Source organism: Rhipicephalus sanguineus, chromosome 2 (genome assembly GCF_013339695.2).
Source record: "Rhipicephalus sanguineus isolate Rsan-2018 chromosome 2, BIME_Rsan_1.4, whole genome shotgun sequence".
Lineage (NCBI taxonomy): Eukaryota > Metazoa > Arthropoda > Arachnida > Ixodida > Ixodidae > Rhipicephalus > Rhipicephalus sanguineus.
The window spans coordinates 74,172,304-74,192,623 of record NC_051177.1 but is presented as its reverse complement, the minus strand read 5'-3'; the positions used below and the strand labels follow the sequence as shown (position 1 = coordinate 74,192,623).

At 49.7% G+C, this 20,320-nt stretch overlaps 2 protein-coding genes across 2 annotated transcripts in view; both read left to right on the top strand.

The window, feature by feature from the left end:
* Window positions 1–20,320, top strand: part of LOC119383178 (alpha-2C adrenergic receptor) — a 313,876-nt gene that overhangs the window by 96,044 nt on the left and 197,512 nt on the right. The gene's annotated exons all lie outside the window — the stretch shown is intronic.
* On the top strand, window positions 16,576–19,632 carry LOC125757352 (uncharacterized). Its single transcript, XM_049412862.1, has 4 exons — window positions 16,576–16,698; window positions 17,869–18,720; window positions 18,772–19,125; window positions 19,438–19,632. The coding sequence occupies exons 1-4, from the start codon at window positions 16,576–16,578 to the stop codon at window positions 19,630–19,632; spliced, it is 1,524 nt and encodes a 507-aa protein (XP_049268819.1).

The window sequence follows — 20,320 nt, the reverse complement described above, 5'->3', positions numbered from 1 at the left end:
GATTTGGTCGCTCGACTGGGCCCTTGTGTCCGCTACTTTGGGCGTTTTCTTCTAGTAGCGCGCGAGCTTCGGTAGGGAACGGGAACGAAAGGCAGACAATGATAGAATAGTCCGTCCGCAAGGGCTGGTCTTCGCACTCAATCATTCAGTGCCTCGCACCTTTTGTTCAGCGAGGGCGTTTACTACGTCGTGTTGTTCATTTTGTTTTGTTTTTTTTTTTCGTTTTTTTCTTGGCGCTTACCGTCACGATTCTGTCAACTGCACGTTCGCCTACACCCGTGCTCCAAGCGCATGTAGTCGTCATTGTCTCTTCTCTTGCGTACGCGTGCGCTAGCAATCGTTTCCGCGCACAGTGATTGCTTGCTCATATATATCTATTGGCCCGCGGGCCCCTTCGACCGGCACTGCGCAGTGTAATTTCACGTGCTTCGTTTGCTTCTATAATTTTTGTCTCGCCGCCTTTACGTGTCCGTGGCGAGCTTTTCGTTTCCATTTGAATAGACACGAAATAACGGTGCAGGAAGAAATGTGTTTCCCGAGACCTGCCATTACGGAATCGTCCTGGACAGGTAGCGTGGAGGAGGGAGCCAGAGACGCACTTCTGTCACAACGCGTATTCTTTATGCATACACCTGGTAGGGGAGGTTCGGGTAGGGCGTCCTCGCTCCTGAGGTGTGTGTATTCTAGGCTTCACTGCTAACGTTTTTGTGTTTACGTAGGCACCTGACGACGCCCTTTTTTTCGGTGATCTAAACAAAAAATAGTTGCACGCACCATTGCGTGCTGCACCTCTTGGAAGGAGTAAACGTCACAGGGACGTCGACGGTGCCAATTAAGAGGACCACGCAGTGGGGTGTTGGCGCATGTCGATATGAGCGCGCAGGTCAGTATTCTTATTATCTTGTATATAGAGGCAATATTTGCCACCGCGATATTACGCGCCCACCGTGAGAGTGGTTATTAAGTCGACAAACGAAAAGGCGCTAATTAATAGGATGGAGATGGAAGCGCTCCAAGACAGTGAAAACTTTGCTTGCCAATGGTTTTACGGAGCCGCATTCGCACAAGCCATGTCAGGGTGGCTTCGCCGAAAAAACGGAGCCCTGCCGCCTTTTCGCTTGAATGGAGTCCGGCCTTTATTAAGACAATAGTATGTCTTGAGAAATGCGGGGCCGAATCGTCGACCTATATATAGTAAACAGTTGTTTTTTTCGGAGCCGACAGTTGCTGTAGCAGAAGGCAACACATCAGCAACAAGCAGTTAGTTCTAATCAAACAATACGTATATTCAATTTCGGTGGGCCTTCCCGGCATGCCATCCTAGTGGGTGCCGTTTGCCGCCGGTGTGTCTACATTGCAGGTGTTGGCGACAAGTGCTCCGCCTTAGCGCCGCCTATTAAACATGGTACAGTCTAAAGATCATCGCCTTTAAATGTGTTATCAACACATGGGCTTTATTTAAATTGGGTCAACTCGCACATCCCACCAGTGAAACATAAATACCATATCGGTTAGCAGCATACCAAAAGTTGGTGTGGGAGGGCTCTTCTGTACACGCTTATGACGCGTATGGTTCACCATACTTAAATATCGCTCGAGGCTGTCCAGGGTGCTTGTATTGAGCTAATTGGGTCGGGAGAATGCACATAGTGTCACTTAGCTACTGCTTCTCTTACACGGCTGTCTAATATTTTTCGCACAAATACATATACTGAGGCATGAGCCACCGCCGCTGTCATGCAACGATACATGCTTCTTGCGAATTGTTTCATCACACTGCTTTTATTGCATGTGTGCTTAAACAGCGTCCTTATTATGCTGCATCTATCATATCCATGTACAGTAAGCCACTTCCTCACTGCGTCGAAACCAAGCCGACAGGCTCACAAAAGAAGTTATAAACGCGGCAAACGCAAACTAATGGATACATACAAGTCGGCCACTCGATGCCGAGAAAACGTATACACGTCAGAAAACATGAGAGTTCCCTAATACATCACGAACGCTGTTTATCCACTCATGCCTCACAAAAGGGGGAACAAGAGATTGAGGGAGAAATGCGAGAACAGAAAACAAAGAGGTTCGAAAATACGTTCGCACGTGTGCACTACCGAGTAGCTGAAATTCAATAAGCGCCCGGCCTCCTACACGGCAGAGCCCATCAAAGGTGCTCAACTTGTCGCGATCTGACCTCCCCCCTTACACCCACGAACACCAAACGTATTGCTCAAATCTCGCTGTCAAAAGCCCTTTTCACACATCGATCATCGCTGGCAACGTGAAGTGACAAACGGCCCGTGCGCGTTCCTTTCGGTCGCAGCCGCGTCGTTGGCGGTGAAGCTCCAGAGACGACGACGATGACACCCCGTAGCGACGACGTTCTTTTTTTTTTCTATTGCTGACGGCGTTGCGCCCCGCTGAGTCGTTCCCTGTCTTGCGTATCTACTATTCGCTTTCGCTAAAGGAGACTGGATGTATAACGTTCAGTGAACGCGTTGTTGGTGAGGTCAAGCCGTGCCCGTGACGTTTCTACAAAGGCGGAAATGAATGATGGCATTATTCGTTCCGGCGTGATCCTATAGTGTGCAGCGCTGAGAGGGGACGAAGTGCATTGTATTTTTGGCCTCTGCTCCGGCAGACGCTCAAGATGGGCTAACTCGTATTAAGTTTGTGATGCGGTGCAAAGACAAACAAACAAGGCTTATACAGTAAAACCTCGGTGATACGAATCTCGCGGGGTTACCAAAAATATTCGTATCATCCGAAATTCGTATCACCAGAAAACATGAAAAATTAGTATGCGACAAAACAAAGCTGGCATACGTTTTGATTTAGTGTTTCTCAGGGTCGCAGCGACGTCATGAACAGCTCTGAATGATTCCCAGTAAAGTTTTTAGACGTCAACGATCATACTTGTACTCGTAAATATATGGTGAATGCGCGCGTGTATTATTAATGAACGAGATGTGTTGTGCCCCGTGACCGCTAGTAGCCCCTTCCTAATCTTTCTACGCTTTTCTGCATAACAGCATATTACTGCGGCGATGATAGATATATGCTCAGGCCAAGCTCCTTCGCCAAGACCGTCCGCTTCGTCTCTCGGCGTCTTGGTCCACGTTTCATGGGACTTCATGACGGACCCGTAGCCCAAGTTTCAGTCTTGTTTCTTGGATTGTCTGATTGCGGAGACATGGCTTGCATCGATGTGGCAGGCACGTGTTAACAGAGTACAAAGACGCTGCTGCCTCGAGCACAGGAGCACGCGTCAACACGCGGAGAAAAAAAAAAGCATGACGTCAATGTCATCTGTAGTATAAACGCCAAAGCGCATAAAGGCCTCCAAGATTGGCGCGCACTATTTCGGAGGCAACGACGCACGGTTGATGGTCGCGCAGCGCGCATGCCCGCGGCCGCGCGTGACTGCCGCGTCTTCCGCGACAGCTCGGGCAGCGCCTGTTCGTACCTGTGCGCTAGCGTACGTTCGTATCAAACGTCGCGGGGTGCAAATCGGTTCGCAACAACCGTACTCCAATACATTGCAGGCTAATGGGCCTTGGCCGGGACCACAAAAAAATTCGTATCACCCCGAAATTCGTACGAGCCGTGATCGTATCACCGAGGTTTTACTGTATATGTAATGCTGCGTTCTTGCACGAACGTGTGGGAGCTGCTAGCGTGTGTTCGTGTTCTGTGTGCTCACACTAACTCTTCCTTTCTTAATTCTCCTAATCTTAGTTCAAATTTTATATCTTATCTATTTTCTCCCTTTCTCCGTCACCAAATGTAGGTTTGCGAACGAAGCACGTGCTTGGTTAACAACCCTGCACTTCCCGTTCTTTCCTCTCTCTCTTTTAAGAAAATAATCGATATCATCGCGGCGTTTTCACTATTATTCGTCTTTGACGAACACGTCTAAGCCTTTACTTCTTTTATCTTTCTTTTTAGAATGTCTAAAGTCTGAATGGTGCAAACTTGTGTATCCTTAATTACTGAATCACATCTGGAGTCACGCTTTTTCGTTATGGCAAATGTTTGCAATCGGCAACATTTTGTCATAGCTTCCTGGTGCGTTAGGTGATTAGTTTATTAATCTTATCATAATTTATCGAATTGCCCTCTAGCGGGTGACTGGTGACATGAAAATGTGAGCGTAGAGCACTTTAGCGTTCAATATGCCACGTTAAATTAAAACTACGGCGTCGTGTATGCCAAAACCACATTGTGATTACGAGGAACTTCGATTTTTTGCTCACAACCAACGTCGCCGACATCGCAATTTCTGCGAGACGGGCTCTTTAACGCTGTTGCGTTAATACCGCACTTCGTATTCTCATGCAGTGCAGTTGAAAATTTCTTCGGTGTACTTTTACGGTGAAGCCGCACCCAATCGTTCAAATGCGCTGCAGTCAGCGGGTGGCAACACAATCTTTTGTGTCTTGTGAAGACGCAGACGAGACAAAGAAGAACTGTAGCTTATCCCATACACCTTGCACTCTGCAATGTCGACGCTCGTTAAAGAGCTTCAGGGGGTCAAATTTATCCAGAGCTCTCCAATACGGCTTGTCTTATAGTCCGAGTCGCCTCGGTACGTTAAACCCCATAAATTAACCTATCCTATAGGATAGCTTAATACTTATATACTCCTGATCTGGAGAGTTTCTACGGGACTGATTTCTTTTTGTGACTGACTTAGGCGTTCTGCCTTGCGACACCTCCCTTATCGTTCATTCAGTCGCGATGCAGCCCGTTTACGGTGACCTTGAAGAGACAATTTATCCCGCAGCGTATACTAGACGCTCCAAAGTTGTTTCGACACCACTGCGGAGCCTGCCTCGAACGCATCTTAACTGCAGCGCTCAAGTTCGTCGCACGCCCTCTTCAGACTCGAGGAGGATAATCCGCGGACTCCACGAAAAAAAAAATGGCTTCGACCCTGCCCAGACAGGGTTACAATCCCCCCACTACCGGTCGATGACGACGTCGTCCACCTCCCCCAGAGGGCATGGCACGGCGCGACTGTGAGAGTGCTTTGTCCGCTCCAGCTGTCGCGTTCAATTTTCGCGCACACGCTTTCTGGTTGCCACGCAGCGGGACTGCATGCCTCGCGGCTACGCCAGGCCGCGAGAAAGGCGACGACCTTCCCGGAGACCCCCCACGGCTCGTTTATACATACACGTATTCACGCGCCATCACTCGTTCCCGAATCACTCGAATGCGGCCGCGGGCATGTATGAAGAGCGTGAGTGGCGCCGGACTCGTCCCGCCGCGAACCTCGGGGTGTTTAAAAACGGGCCGTTTCGCAACTGCACACACTCGCGCAGCAGTCGTCGCCTAAGAAGGCGAAGGTGAACGAATGGCGTCGTCTCGTGCTTTGCGAAATTCCGGGCACACTACTGGTGACCCAACGTTCTAAGTATACTACGTAGTCCTTGGAAGTGCCAGTAAAGTCTCTCGACTACCATCCTCAAATCCTCGGATGCAATGGCAGACCGCTTGAACGAGTAATGCGGTAGGCAATGCGTAATAGCTGATATCAACTTTTCTTACCTTACCCGATCCACCAGTGTAGATCATTCAACCGAACTGTTAAAGGGGCTATGACACGTTCACCCAAAGCTTTGTGGTTTTAAGCGAAAACTACAAGTAGAGGGTCTATTATGCCTATACAGACTTCAAAAGTGGGCCGTAAAAGAATATTTCAGTGCAAGACAAGCCCAAGAAGTCGCCGGCTGTAAACCCCGCCCACCGCCGGCGAGCGCCATTTTGCCATGGCGCGTGTGACGTCATGTGCAGCGCATAACGGAGCCGTCGTCTTCTACCAAAGTTTCAGCTGCTGCAAATCATTCAATTTCAGTACCAAGCTGAACAAAGCTAAAATATATCGATATCACATGTAGTTGACCACGGAACAATATTCGTTCGCCGCAATGCAGACGCTTGCACCGCTAGCTGCTTGTTACGTCACGGCTCGTGAATGCACCAGTCTTGCGTGATTCTCGGGCCGCTCGCGTGTTTATAAAAATATTCGATTATAAATTGAGTGCTCGACCAAATACGCTAAAATTTCGCCAACTTATTTGTGAATGCACAAGGATTAATCCACATAACACAGATTATGATAAAAAATTGGGTGTCATGGCCCCTTTAACCTGCTTAATCTATCTATCTATCTATCTATCTATCTATCTATCTATCTATCTATCTATCTATCTATCTATCTATCTATCTATCTATCTATCTATCTATCTATCTATCTATCTATCTATCTATCTATCTATCTATCTATCTATCTATCTATCTATCTATCTAGCTCTGGGAAGTGAGTTCTTTCTTTCTTTCTTTCTTTCTTTCTTTCTTTCTTTCTTTCTTTCTTTCTTTCTTTCTTTCTTTCTTTCTTTTTTCCTTCTTCCAACGACAAGTAGGCTGCTTCTCATTATTCAGGACGACTGTTTTTCTGCACGGCATGTGACACCTATCGCACCTTGACTAACATTTAACATTTCAGAACTGTCTGGAAAATGTTCTATTCTTCCGCATCAGGAAGTCTAATCCTAGAATGGCCCTAGTACCCCTCGTCTTATTGTCAAGTACCTGGTGTTTGATTTGCAACATTGCATCCTGCGTGGAGAGATGAGCTCGAAACCCGAGCATGGTGTCCGGATAAGCTCAAGAAAGCCTTCGACAACGCAGCTCACGCAGCCATACTACGCAAGATGGCCGCGCTAAATCTAGGCAACCGAGCGTACAACTACGTTAATGATTTCCTCACTAACAGGAGTGTCTCGTTAACCCTGGGCAAACTCGCATCAGAAGACAGGAGTATGGGCAGCGTCGGCACCTCACAAGGCTCCGTCATCTCGCCGATGCTCTTTAATCTCGTTATGATCGGCCTCCCCGAACGCCTAAACGCCATTGAGGGAGTGCATCACGCCATATGCGCAGACGACATTACGATTTGGGTATGCGAGGGAAGCGACGGAGAAATAGAGCAGCGGCTACAGACCGCGGTTGAGGTAGTGGAAGAGTACCTCGGAGGAACCGGTCTTGTCTGCTCGCGAGAAAAATCTGAACTTCTCCTGTACCGCCCGACGCTTAAGGGAAGGCCCCCCAAGTGCTACATCCGGCATGCTGAGCACGAAGACATTTGCGTACGCACCAAAGAAGCTTGGACACGAAATACCAAGGGTCAAGCAAATAACGGTGCTCGGACTCATCATAGAATCCAACGGCGCCAACGGAGCAACGATCAGGAATCTGGAGACTAAAATCACGAACACGATGAGGCTCATCAGAAGAATCACCAACAGACATCGCGGTATGAAGGAGGCCAGTGTCGTCAGACTCATATACTCCTTCGTCATTAGTCATATAACCTACGTGGCCACGTACCACAACTGGTACACTGCAGAAAAGGCCAAGCTTAACACTCTAATTAGAAGAACGCACAAGGTGGCGCTGGGCCTTCCTGATGGCACAAGCACGGAACTTCTACTACAGCTGGGCATCCACAATACGCTCGAAGAATTGATAGAGGCTCAACAAATCTCGCAACTCGAGAGACAAACCAGGACACGAACGGGCATGAGCATCCTGGACAAACTGGAGATATCCTATCACAAGCAGCACGGCGACAAGACATCCCTCCCCAGCTCGATCAGAGAAAAGGTACAGGTGGCTAGCCTGCCTAAGAACATGCATCCCGAACTCAGTCAGGGTCGAAGAGAAAGTAGAGCCAGGTCTTTACTACAAGCATTCGGTAGGGACAAGGAAGCGCTGTTTGTAGACGCAGCAGAATACGCGGATAGACGTGCATTCGCAGTGGCAGTCCTCAATACTGATAAACAATTGGTCAGCTCGTGCAGTGTACGCGGCAAAAACCCTGAGGCAGCGGAAGAAGTGGCGATCGCCCTAGCCATCGTTTGCCCCGCTTGCAGATATATAACAAGTGACTCACAGGCGGCGGTCAGAAATTATGCACAAGGCAGAATTTCACCAGAGGCCGTGGCTATCCTCAAAGCGAACGCGAATTATATCACCTCTGAAGAGACAGAAGAACGAAACATTATATGGTTCCCGGCTCATACGTCCCCCCACACTCCCGTACCCAACCTCAATGGAGAGGTCCATCGCGCAGCGCGAGGTCTCACGTTCCGCACTCGTGTAGAAAGGTCCTCTCCAGGGGATGGAAATCCAGAGGAGGGCTGGACAGAGAGGGACAGAATGACCAGATACTGTGACATTACAAAATTTTATCAAAAATCCAGGTGTATTTATCCACCCCCAAGCCCCAAACTCGACAAGGCCCAATCGGTAGATTGGAGGCAATTACAAAGCCAGACCTTCCCCAACCCCGTTCACCTCAGGAGGATATACCCAGACGTCTATACAGACGATAACTGCAAATTAGGCGGCTGGACTCACGCGTCTCTTAGGCACATTCTCTGGGAATGCGCGGTTATAGGCGAAGAAAATGCAGTCTCCCCAGATGAAGCTGCAGCGCGGTGGACGGCCACGCTGCGCAGCTCGAACCTCCAAGATCGACTGTGGGCCATCCAGCAAGCCCGTGAGGCGGCGCGGAGACAGGGCCTCCGGTCCTCCTCGGGAGCGGCCTAGGCCCATGTCACAAACGATCGAGTTATAAAGCGCGCGCGAGGCCGCTTTCAAACTGCTACGAGACAGAACGGCGCGAATCGCGCGCCCAAGAAGCGCGAAAGACGAAAAAACAAGCATCAAAAGACGCCGGTGCGCCGCATCCTCCTCACCCACTCGAGCCAGACGCCGTAAACACGATCGAACGCCTGGCAAGGCCTGGATCTTTCTAGAAGGAGAGGGTGACGCATCCGCGAGCGATGCCGTCGCGATTCGAACATACGAGAAAGCTCTCGCCCTTTCCCCAGGCTTAGCTGTACTGCACGCAGAAGAAACATCCCGACGCTTCTAGAAACCGGGGAAGAAGGGATAAAAGCGTGCAAACGACGAGGCCAGTCAGTCAGTGAAGGGAGTCAGTGCAGGCAGTGCAGTCAGTGAGAGCGAAGTCGAGACCGGAGTGAGTCAGTCGGCCCGGTGATGGTGAAGTTATGCGAAGTGTGGCTCCGTTAGCCAAAGAAGACGTGTTTATGATGGTGTGCGGTCGGCCGATCGTCAATTTGGAAGAATCGGATGACGACGCCGTGTGAGCCGTGACAAGTCTCGACGACGGTTGAGCTACGACGATCAACGCTGGAGCTGGCGTGAGTGTTTCCTTGAAGAGAAGCATTCGATTACCGTCCAAGTATTGTGGACTGGATCGCCATTATCTATTCAGGACTTTAACTGTCGTTGAATAGTTGTAATGCATGCGATTGCATTTGTAGCGTGTGATCTGTTGTTTAGCTCCCGTTGTGTAAACACCATCTGAGTTATATTGTGAAGTTGTAACTGGTACCAGCCGAGTGTGCACGTGTTTGTGTTATTTGTATTGCCTTAACCGAGAATATATTTCGTTTTCGTTTGTGTTATCGACTCTCGGCTCTGACTCGGTCTTTGGACCACAACCGGCGTTCGCTGGCGCGCCAAAGGACCAACTCTAAATTGTCCGCGCTTTCGTGGTGCGTTTTCGGAGGGCCTTGACGCCAGCCCTTAGAATCCGCCCGGCGATTGCCGTCCCCATTAACGGATTAGTGACAATTATTCTGGCGTCCGCGACAGGACCTTTTTGGTGCAAAAGTGTGTCCAAAGTAGGGAGAAAGAGCCTTGAGACGTTGATAGTGCTTGCGAACGATTTTTGTGTGTTGCACCGCGTTCTCGCTAACCTGTGTGCAGAGAGTGTTTTGGAATTCGAAGTTAAGCAGAGGTATTGTGCACGCGGCTAGGTTTTGTTTGACGGGCATCATGGATCTCGAGAAATTAGTTGCCCTTGGTGAGAAGATGGGTCTGTCTGGGGCCGAACTACGAAAGTGGGTCAGCCAAAAGGAAAAAGAAGAAAGAGAAAGAGCTAAGGAAGAAAGAGAGATGAAGGAACAACAGCTGAAAGCAGAGCTTGAACGAGAGAGGTTGGCAGCTGAGAGGGCCAAAGAAGAAAGAGAACAACAATTGAAACTGGAGCTTGAGAGAGAGAGGCTAGCAGCTGAGAGGGAGAAAGCAGAAAGAGAGGCGCAAGAGAGACAGATGCAAGCTGAGATGGCTGAGAGAGAAAGGCAACGACAGCACGAATTGGAAATTGAACGGCTCCGGTTGCAGCAGTGCACAGAGACTCCCGTGCAAACTAGAGTGGAGAGCAGCGAAAGGGAAGATCATAGCTTCCGTTTGAACCCAAGCAAACTGCTTGTGGCGTTTGACGAGAGGAAAGATGACCTTGATGCATACCTGCACAGGTTTGAGACGATAGCTAGAAGCCAAAATTGGCCGGAGCAGCAATGGGCAACAGCTTTGAGCACTTGTTTGAGTGGCGAAGCGCTCAGTGTGTACGGTAGGCTGACACCTTCCGATGCAGCTAATTACGGAAGAGTAAAAGCTGCTTTGCTGAAGCGATTTCGATTCACCGTGGAAGGCTTCCGTGATCGGTTCCGTACGGGAAAGCCAGCTGATGGCGAGACGGCAACGCAGTATGCCGCGCGGCTCAGCCATTATTTTGACAGGTGGATCGAACTTTCAGAGACGGCACAGGAGTACGGTGAGCTTAGAGAGCTTCTAATCAGAGAGCAATTTCTCACCAGTTGCCACCCGAGCCTGTCGCTGTATCTGAAAGAGAGGAAAGCTAAATCGCTTGACGACATGCTTGAGTTGGCCGATCAGTTCTTGGAAGCGCAAGGTGGCACGAATTTGGCCAAAGTAAAAAAGGAAGTTCACGAGGAGTCGAAGAGATCGGCACCTGAAGAAACCAAGCGTGCACCAGAGAGTGTCCCGCGATGCTTTCTGTGTAACCGCGTGGGTCATCGCGCTAGTAGTTGTCGAACCAACTTCTCACGCCCCAGTGTGATGAAGTGTTTTAAATGTGGTCAGACTGGGCACAAAGCCGACGCATGTCGAAGTGATGTGAGCAAAGCCCACCAAGCAGCTTGTGCGTATGCCCCGCCAAAAGTGGAAACAGAAGCAGTCAAAGATGAATTAGCCGATGTGAAAAGCGGGAAGAAGATGGATTTCATTGGTGCTGCGGTGACAACAGACAGAAAGAAAGAAATGCCGACAGTTAAGGGGAAAGTTGGTGGAAAGGAAGCCACGGTATTAAGAGATAGTGGATGCACTACTGTGATCGTACGAAAGAAATTGGTCCGAGAGAGCGAATTCACAGGCAATGCCCAACCGGTCCGCTTGCTTGATAGTTCCATTCGAATGCTTCCTGAAGCCAAGATTGAGGTTGAGACCCCTTACTTCAGCGGGAGAGTTACTGCCCTGTGCATGAATAACCCCCTGTTTGACCTAATCGTGGGAAACATCGACGGAGCTCGAGGGCCATACGATCCTGAACGTTTGGGAGAAGCCCCGAAGATGGAGCCCTCGTCAGTTCGGGAACCGCGACAAAAAGGAAGCGCGGAAGGGAATCTCATGAAGGATGTCACCCGAGCTCATACTGAAGCCGAGGCGTCAGAGAATGGCAACAATGGAGCACCAACGGTCGCTGTACCGCCAGTGAAGACGCGCCGAGCAGGTGATGTTGCCACCCAGCGGCCACCACCACCCGTGAGTGCAATGATGACGAAGGTGGTCGTCCAGGCAAAACACCACGACGCGCAGAAGTTGGCGAAGCACCGCGAACGTTCTAACGAACGCGACCACGCCTTGCTAGCGTCAAATGTGTCGACGGCAGCAGAGACGCCCCCTCCGGCACCGTCAAATGGAACGGCTCGCAAGAAAAACAAGAGAAACAGAAAGAGAGCGAGCGAGCACCGAAAGAAGGGGCGCAAGCGCGAGTCTATTTGAGCAGGACAGGGTGTTGGAATTGAATTTGTTTGAAGTGTTTTGAGTTTGAAAGTGTTTGAAGTGTTATTATTCCCTGTGTCATGTGTGTATGGCTAGTGAGCCCGAGTGTCGTTTACTTAACATTATGTGTACAATGCTATTGATATAACGGTATAAGCATTGTAAATGAAGATCTTTGTTTTGTGCGTTCGCATTGTTTTATACTAAATGTATGATGGCGTTTTGTACTTATGTACTTGTGTTTATCTTTCATATGTTGTGACATTGAAATGCCCTGGAATTGTATTAAGAGTTCTATTATGAATGGACGCGCATTGTGTGTGGACTGAGTTATGGACTCTGTATGTGGGACATTTTTGGATGTGTATGTGCGCGCTCGTTTGTGTTGTTTGAATATTATGTGATAATATTCTTGAAGTGGGGGGCAGTGTCACAAACGATCGAGTTATAAAGCGCGCGCGAGGCCGCTTTCAAACTGCTACGAGACAGAACGGCGCGAATCGCGCGCCCAAGAAGCGCGAAAGACGAAAAAACAAGCATCAAAAGACGCCGGTGCGCCGCATCCTCCTCACCCACTCGAGCCAGACGCCGTAAACACGATCGAACGCCTGGCAAGGCCTGGATCTTTCTAGAAGGAGAGGGTGACGCATCCGCGAGCGATGCCGTCGCGATTCGAACATACGAGAAAGCTCTCGCCCTTTCCCCAGGCTTAGCTGTACTGCACGCAGAAGAAACATCCCGACGCTTCTAGAAACCGGGGAAGAAGGGATAAAAGCGTGCAAACGACGAGGCCAGTCAGTCAGTGAAGGGAGTCAGTGCAGGCAGTGCAGTCAGTGAGAGCGAAGTCGAGACCGGAGTGAGTCAGTCGGCCCGGTGATGGTGAAGTTATGCGAAGTGTGGCTCCGTTAGCCAAAGAAGACGTGTTTATGATGGTGTGCGGTCGGCCGATCGTCAATTTGGAAGAATCGGATGACGACGCCGTGTGAGCCGTGACAAGTCTCGACGACGGTTGAGCTACGACGATCAACGCTGGAGCTGGCGTGAGTGTTTCCTTGAAGAGAAGCATTCGATTACCGTCCAAGTATTGTGGACTGGATCGCCATTATCTATTCAGGACTTTAACTGTCGTTGAATAGTTGTAATGCATGCGATTGCATTTGTAGCGTGTGATCTGTTGTTTAGCTCCCGTTGTGTAAACACCATCTGAGTTATATTGTGAAGTTGTAACTGGTACCAGCCGAGTGTGCACGTGTTTGTGTTATTTGTATTGCCTTAACCGAGAATATATTTCGTTTTCGTTTGTGTTATCGACTCTCGGCTCTGACTCGGTCTTTGGACCACAACCGGCGTTCGCTGGCGCGCCAAAGGACCAACTCTAAATTGTCCGCGCTTTCGTGGTGCGTTTTCGGAGGGCCTTGACGCCAGCCCTTAGAATCCGCCCGGCGATTGCCGTCCCCATTAACGGATTAGTGACAGCCCAGGCCACGTATTTGCCGGAGTTCTTAATAAAGTTGCTACCATCACCACCACCGCATCAGGAACTCTTCTTAAATTCTAGAAGACCAGCGACAACGGTCTTCTGACTACCGGTTTCGACGCTTCCTCTATCTTCTCTGCAACCCAGAGTGACTTAACCCTTGCGTTGGTCAGCGCATTTGTAATTAATAGCGAAGGGTGTCGAAGCGCGTAAGGGAAGCAATGGCGACTGCATTTTATATTACCCGCAGCAATGCGAGGGTACTCGAGCCGCCGCAGTACACTGTGTCAGCCGCAGCTCGGCCTGCAGTAAAGGGTTACTACCCTTACAGTTAGACCATAGCCGTCCCTTCCTTCTCCTGCACGACTGGCTTGAAGCGGGCAGCGGACCTACTAGCGATCGTCGCCCACGCTTCGCGTGTTTGTGTATGTGTTCGTATAACTCGTCACCTACTACCGCTCGCGCCTCGCCGGGCCCCCATCTGCTCGAAACACCCTCGGCCAAAAGGAAACAAGAAAGAAGTCCCGGAGCCCCAGCCATGTGCGCGAGAGCTTCGGCCCGGAGCCATTTATCGCACCTCTAAGCGTATAGTTTCGCAAGCTTGCTAGGGCCACGCGCGCAAACCTCACTTCATGTCCCCCCCACCCCCTATGCTCCTAACCACCGTTCACGGCTCACCACGCTTCACCCTTTCACAATCGCGCCTACTGAGCACACTCCCTCGCTCAACTCCCCCCTCTTCCCTGTTGCACCGATACTGCTCTGTCGCCCTTTCGTCTTTTTTTTTTTGCTTTAAACCTTTGGTGCACTTCATCCAATTCGCGTTCAACGGGGCAAGAGAGAGGGGGACAGAGATGCGAAGGGGAGAGGTACTGAAACAATGTATGCAGCGGAATCCCTGGCGGCGGCAGCGGTGGCGGTGGTATGGCTCTTACGCGTGGTATTCACTTGACGAGTCATTTATATCACTTTGCCGAGAACCGAAAGTTTTTCGAGGGAAGACTCTGGCTACTTCGCCGTACCGCAACTTCACCCTCTGCCCCCCCCCCCCCCATTTGCCCCCGTTCTTCCTTCCATTTATATTTTTCGTTATTCCTCCCCCGTCTCCACTTTACTATGGCAAGCTGAGCTAGTCTTCCATACTCTCCCGTCGCCTCGTTTACCGCCGTCTTGCTTTGAAAGCTGGATTTATGGGCTGGGCGGAGGCCCCGGTTAAAGCCCTTCGCAAAACGCGGGATGTATGTACGTCTCGCTCTCGTCTCTTCACCCTCTCTCTCTTCCTCCTCTTCTTCCACCGATTCAAGTACCAGAGGCTTTTCAACCCGTTGAAGAAAGATGCGCGCGAAAGAAAATAAATTTTGAGACAGGCCACCATGAAATGGAGGAGTGAGGGGGTGGATGCTACGCTCGGAAAGATTCTGGGTTCGTTTCCGCAGTTAATTTAAAGCTCCTATAATAGCGTGGGTGTACGCCGATCTATAAAAGCGTCGAGACGACGTTCCTAAATGAATAGCTTTTCGGCACGCGCGCGCGCTTTCGCGATCGACTCCGCGTCTTACGTCTACGCAGAGCATAAGCGCGTGCCGCCTTTCTCTCCTCCCCTTCCAAAATTTCTTCTCACCCTCTTCGTCTTTCTCTTCACTTCTGTGAACGATCACTCGCAGTGTGTTTACTTCAATGTGCACTCCTTAACCAGTGAAGTGTGGCATCGTTTTTCTTCTTTTTTTTTTTAGTTCTCCAAGTGGACCAGGGACATTGTGTATATGATGCCTGTATCCCAACAGACTCGTGGGAGCAATAGATGCCTCAACGTCTTTTTTTTTCTTTATTTGCTTCGAGCGGGGCAGTCTCCTGCTCACTGCAGGGTACTCTGATGAATCTGGACATTGAAGCTTTTCTTTTCTTCATCGCCACCTTCATGTTCATAATGAACACCTCCTCCCTTCCCCTCTCTTTAGACCCTTTCCCCAACGCTGAGTAGCAGGTCAGAACCATGATTCCGGCCGAGATATCAGCTTGACTACCATAATAAATCCCTCTAATAGCTGCAGGTTACAAGCACGATGCTCACGCTGCGGGGGCAACCACGACCGATCTGCATGTGGAAATGAAGAGCCACAGTGCCCTAACTGCAGGAAAAAACATGAGTCTACGTCAACTCACTGCCCCATTTTGCGTAAAGAGAAGCGGATACACAATTACAAGGTGGAAAACAACGTTGGGTACCAATTGGCAAAGGATGCGGTACGCCAGAAACAAAAACCTCGAGGTGGTGGCCAAGCAGTGATGCCCCCAGTTGACAAAGGAATGCCGTCAAATCCGCCACGAATTGACGACACAAATGAGTTCCCGTCTCTACCGACTTGCCCATCAGCTCCAACTCCTCACACACGAGGTGCTCAGGAGCGCTCATCTGGCCTGTCGAAAGAGTCACGGGCCCCAACGTCTTGGCGTGGATCACGCGAGTGCGGCGCTCGGCAAGACCATGGAAATATATACTCGTTGCTATCTGCTCTTGTCGACGCTGTACGCAGCTTCCTCACTCCAATGTCCTCCCCGGTGGCTAAGTCTATACTGACGCTGCTTGATTTTCTCTCTCCTGTTCTGGCACAATGGCGTTAACAGCTCAGCCGACCAGTTTCAAGAACAATAGGAAACAGGCAACAGTATTTCAATGGAATGCCTGCAGCCTCCGCTGTCGTCTCTCCGACTTCAGACAGTTTGTATATAAGCACCGCTTTCCGGTGATCGCCATCTCAGAGTCCCGAGTGCGCACCGGCATTCGTCTTTCAGGATACACCATCACAGTTTCTTCGACGGGCATGGATACCAGCAGAGTTCTCTTGGCTGTTCGTAATGATTTAACTTTCAATGTTCACCACATATCAGCCGATGCATCCAATGAATACTCTGCAGTGACAGTGAAGTGGGACACTTTGGCCTTTACGGTGATTGCGGCATACATACCACCTCGTGCTACATTCGATGTGGACAGGCTGCAGGACATAATAGATGGCACACCTGGACCTCACATACTAACCGGGGACTTCAACGCGCATCACCCTGCCTGGGGCGGTCGAAAGACTTCAGTCCGCGGTAGACGCCTTTTTGATATCGCACATCGAAACAACCTGGCGATTCTTAACGATGGACAGCCAACCTTCTTCAAGAATGACCGGTGCAGCGCCCTAGATGTCACCATGATCTCCGCGCACCTCATGTCCACGGCAACCTGGTTTGCTGACATCGAAAGTCATGGTAGTGACCACGTGCCAACCTACATCTCCTTGGGCTGTCCTAAGCAGTACACGCAACGGAGGGTGGTTCGTTGCACTAACTGGGAGTTATACAACGCTACAATCGAAGATTCAGACCCATCTGGAATGACGTATGAGGAGTTTGTGGCTGTGCTCAATCAAGCAAAACAAAGTAGCACCAAACGCCTAGAACCACCTCGAACTCATTCAACGGTTGACGTTGAGTATGAGAGGCTCCGGGCCATTCGCCGCCGATCTGAAAGACGTGCTCGTAGGACATTGTCTGCAGATGATATTCGCGATGCCAGGCGAATGCAAAAACAAATCCAACGTCACCTGGATAAGCTAGATAGGAGGCAATGGCGGGCCTTCTGTTCTAAACTGGACCCAAGAAAGCCGCTGTCAAGAATATGGGGTATCGTCCGCAGCCTAAAAACCACACCGACTCAACTACATCCCTTCAGTTCAGTTGCTTTATCTCGTAACAGCAGCGAGTTGGACGTGGCGGAGGCTTTCTGCTCTAAGATAACTGCAGTAGTGGCGCAAGCAACCTTGCCTCGTGTAGCACAAGAGGTTTTAGCGATGACGAGCACCACAGAGGCGGATGAACCTTTTTCGATCATGGAACTGCTTGGAGCATTGGCACTGGTGAACAAGGCGTCATCTCCCGGACCTGACTGCGTTAGCTACGCTGAGTTAACGCATTTAGGCGACAAGGCGAAGATGCACCTTCTTGCCATATTCAATGCCAGCTGGGAGAGTGGGCGTCTTGAACCTTGCTGGAAACGAGCTCGTGTCATTCCTATTCTCAAGCCTGGCAAGTCTCCAACGGACCTTAACTCCTATCGTCCCATTGCTCTTCTCAGTTGCGTAGGAAAGCTTATGGAGAAGATGGTATTGATGCGCCTGGACTGGTTGCTGATGAACAAGAATGCATACCCTCCACAAATGTCAGGGTTTCGAAAGGGCCGCAGTAGCATCGACAATGTGATTCGTCTCATTAACTGCGTAAACCTCAACAAAGCTACGGGCAACATCTCTATCGGCGTATTCCTCGACATCAAGGGAGCGTTCGATAACGTGACTCACGAGTCCATCCTATACGCCCTTAAGTCTGTCGGAGTTGGCGGTCGTATGTACCGCTGGATCTTGGACTACCTCACTGATCGGTCAGTCTACATGTCCACAAGAGAAGGTGACACAGCCCCGCACACAGTGCATGGAGGAGTTCCCCAGGGCGGTGTTCTAAGTCCAACCTTATTCAACATCTCTCTCATTGGACTGGAGAGGTGTATCCCTGCATCGGTCGAAATCTCTCTCTATGCAGATGACATTTGTATATGGAGCAGTGGTCGCAACAGACGTGTCCTACGAGCAAGACTACAAAAAGCTCTCAATTCAATCGAAAAATTCTTACTGGGGCGAGGTCTAATGATGTCACCAGAAAAATGCGCCGCCGTTGCTTTTACGAGGCGTGATGTTTCGCGCTATACGTTAAAGGTAGCGAATTCTCCCATTCGGTATGTGCAAAGTCACAAGTTTCTGGGAGTGACAATCGACAGGCTAATGACATGGACGCCCCAAGTTCGAATACTAAAGGAAAAAGTTGCATCATATGCGAGCATCTTCCGCATGTTATCAAGCAACGCCGGGGGCTGCTCCGTAAGTGCCCTGCTGCGAATGTATACGGCTCTCTGTGAAGGTCTTCTAAGATACAGCCTTCCTGCGTTACATGGCATTTCACAAACCAACATACAAGCGCTGACTGGAGCTCAAGCGAAAGCCCTGAGAGTGTGCCTTGGCCTACCAAAAAACACATCAAGTATTGGAACCCTTGCCGAAAGCAGACGCCTATCAGCTGCAGTGCTTCTGCAGCAGGAGTTTCTTCGAGTTCACTTGCGTTATGCCACCAGAATGCCGGGTCATCCGCTTGCTTCAGACAGCAGTCTTGTGGTGCGGAGCTTGCTTCCGCTGCATTATGAAAGCGCATCAATGCCTACAGAGCCATCGTGGAAAATTCCTTCGTGGTCAATAATCACTTTTGTGCCTGGGTTCAAGAACAAGAGACGTACACCCGGACCAGCACTAACATATTTCACCCTACAGCACGTGGAAAATAATTACAGGGCTCACCGTCATATTTACACTGATGGCTCTGTTACACCTACATCGTCTGCAATTGGTGTCTGGATTCCATCTGCCAATGTCACCATCTCTGCCACTCTTAGTCACCGCACTTCATCTACAGCGACTGAACTGGCTGCACTACGGGCTGCATTTAATTACATTGTAGATCAGACAGCTGAGTCTTGGGTCATCTTCACCGACTCAAGAGCGGCGCTGCAGTCTCTGAAGTCCCCAAGCACGCAAGACCAACTCGTCATGGACATCAAATATCTATGCAACAAAGCCTGTGACCTCCATCACCGCATTGCTCTGCAGTGGATACCTGCCCACTGTGGAATACAAGGCAACGTCCATGCTGATGACGCTGCCAAAGCTGGACATGACGCCTCGAGAGAAATCATCAAGATACCTTTCTCGAGAAAAGATGCCGCGACAATCGTATCGGCACACGCTTGGCGGCTCCAGCGATCCCTCTGGACAGATGCTAATCACCAGTATGGACCACTTTACAAGATTGACCCATCGTGTAACTTTGATATGCCGCGAGACCTAAACAGGCAAGATGAAACGTGCTTGCACCGCATCAGACTGAACGTCGCATACACCAACTACTTCAGGAGCAAGATTAAGCTGTCGGACTCACCAATGTGCGTCCAATGCAACATCCAAGAAGATTTACATCATGTTCTTTGTGAATGCAAGCGATACGCACCAGAGAGACAGTCTCTGAAGGCAGCCTTGCATCTTCAACGGGGATCGTGCTTAGAGTTGCGACATGTTCTGGGCCCATGGCAAAGCAGCACCTGTGCGCTACGTGCCACGAAAGCGCTGTTGAATTTCTTGCGGGCCACGAGCCTGAACCAAACTTTGTAAACTTGTGTGACTGTATGTGTTATGTGGTTATCACTGTATATATCATAATCGTCACCCAGCACCTGGAGTAGCATGTCAGGCGAACAGCCAGGCAAACATCTCCAGCTTCATTAAAAGGTTTATCTCTCTCTATATATCCTTCTTCCACATTGCTCTACAATGGACGATGCTTCCCGCAAAAACAAAATAATAAATAAATGAATAATAGCCCGTCCTTGACCGTCGAGATTCTCTCGACATCGCTCGCTGAGTTTCTTGTGAAGTTGAGAGATGAGGGCGTGATTTACAACGCCTGTTGCATTGCGTCACTCTGTTTCTTTAATTATCTCTCACGTGGATGAATTCAGACAGTCGTGAATGGCTGGCTGTCTTTCCTTGTTTCTATGAGATGAGCATGCATACCACATGCAGCATATTCGTAATACATGTGCCATTATTCCGCAGCATCTTTTGAAACTGCCTTGGGCAAAGTATGACTTGTTTAACTAAATGCTGAGTTATTTTTTTTTGTTTTTTTTTCACTCGGTTATTTTGCTTGTAAGAACAGAAAGTTTCACTTTTCCTGTGTATTCAAATTTTCCGGACACAGGAGTTGCTCAGAAAGCACAGCGGATAACGGACCGTAAAGTTGTAAAAAGTTTGTAATGAGCAACGGCATTTTTTTTTTTTTATTCTCATACTGTAACTA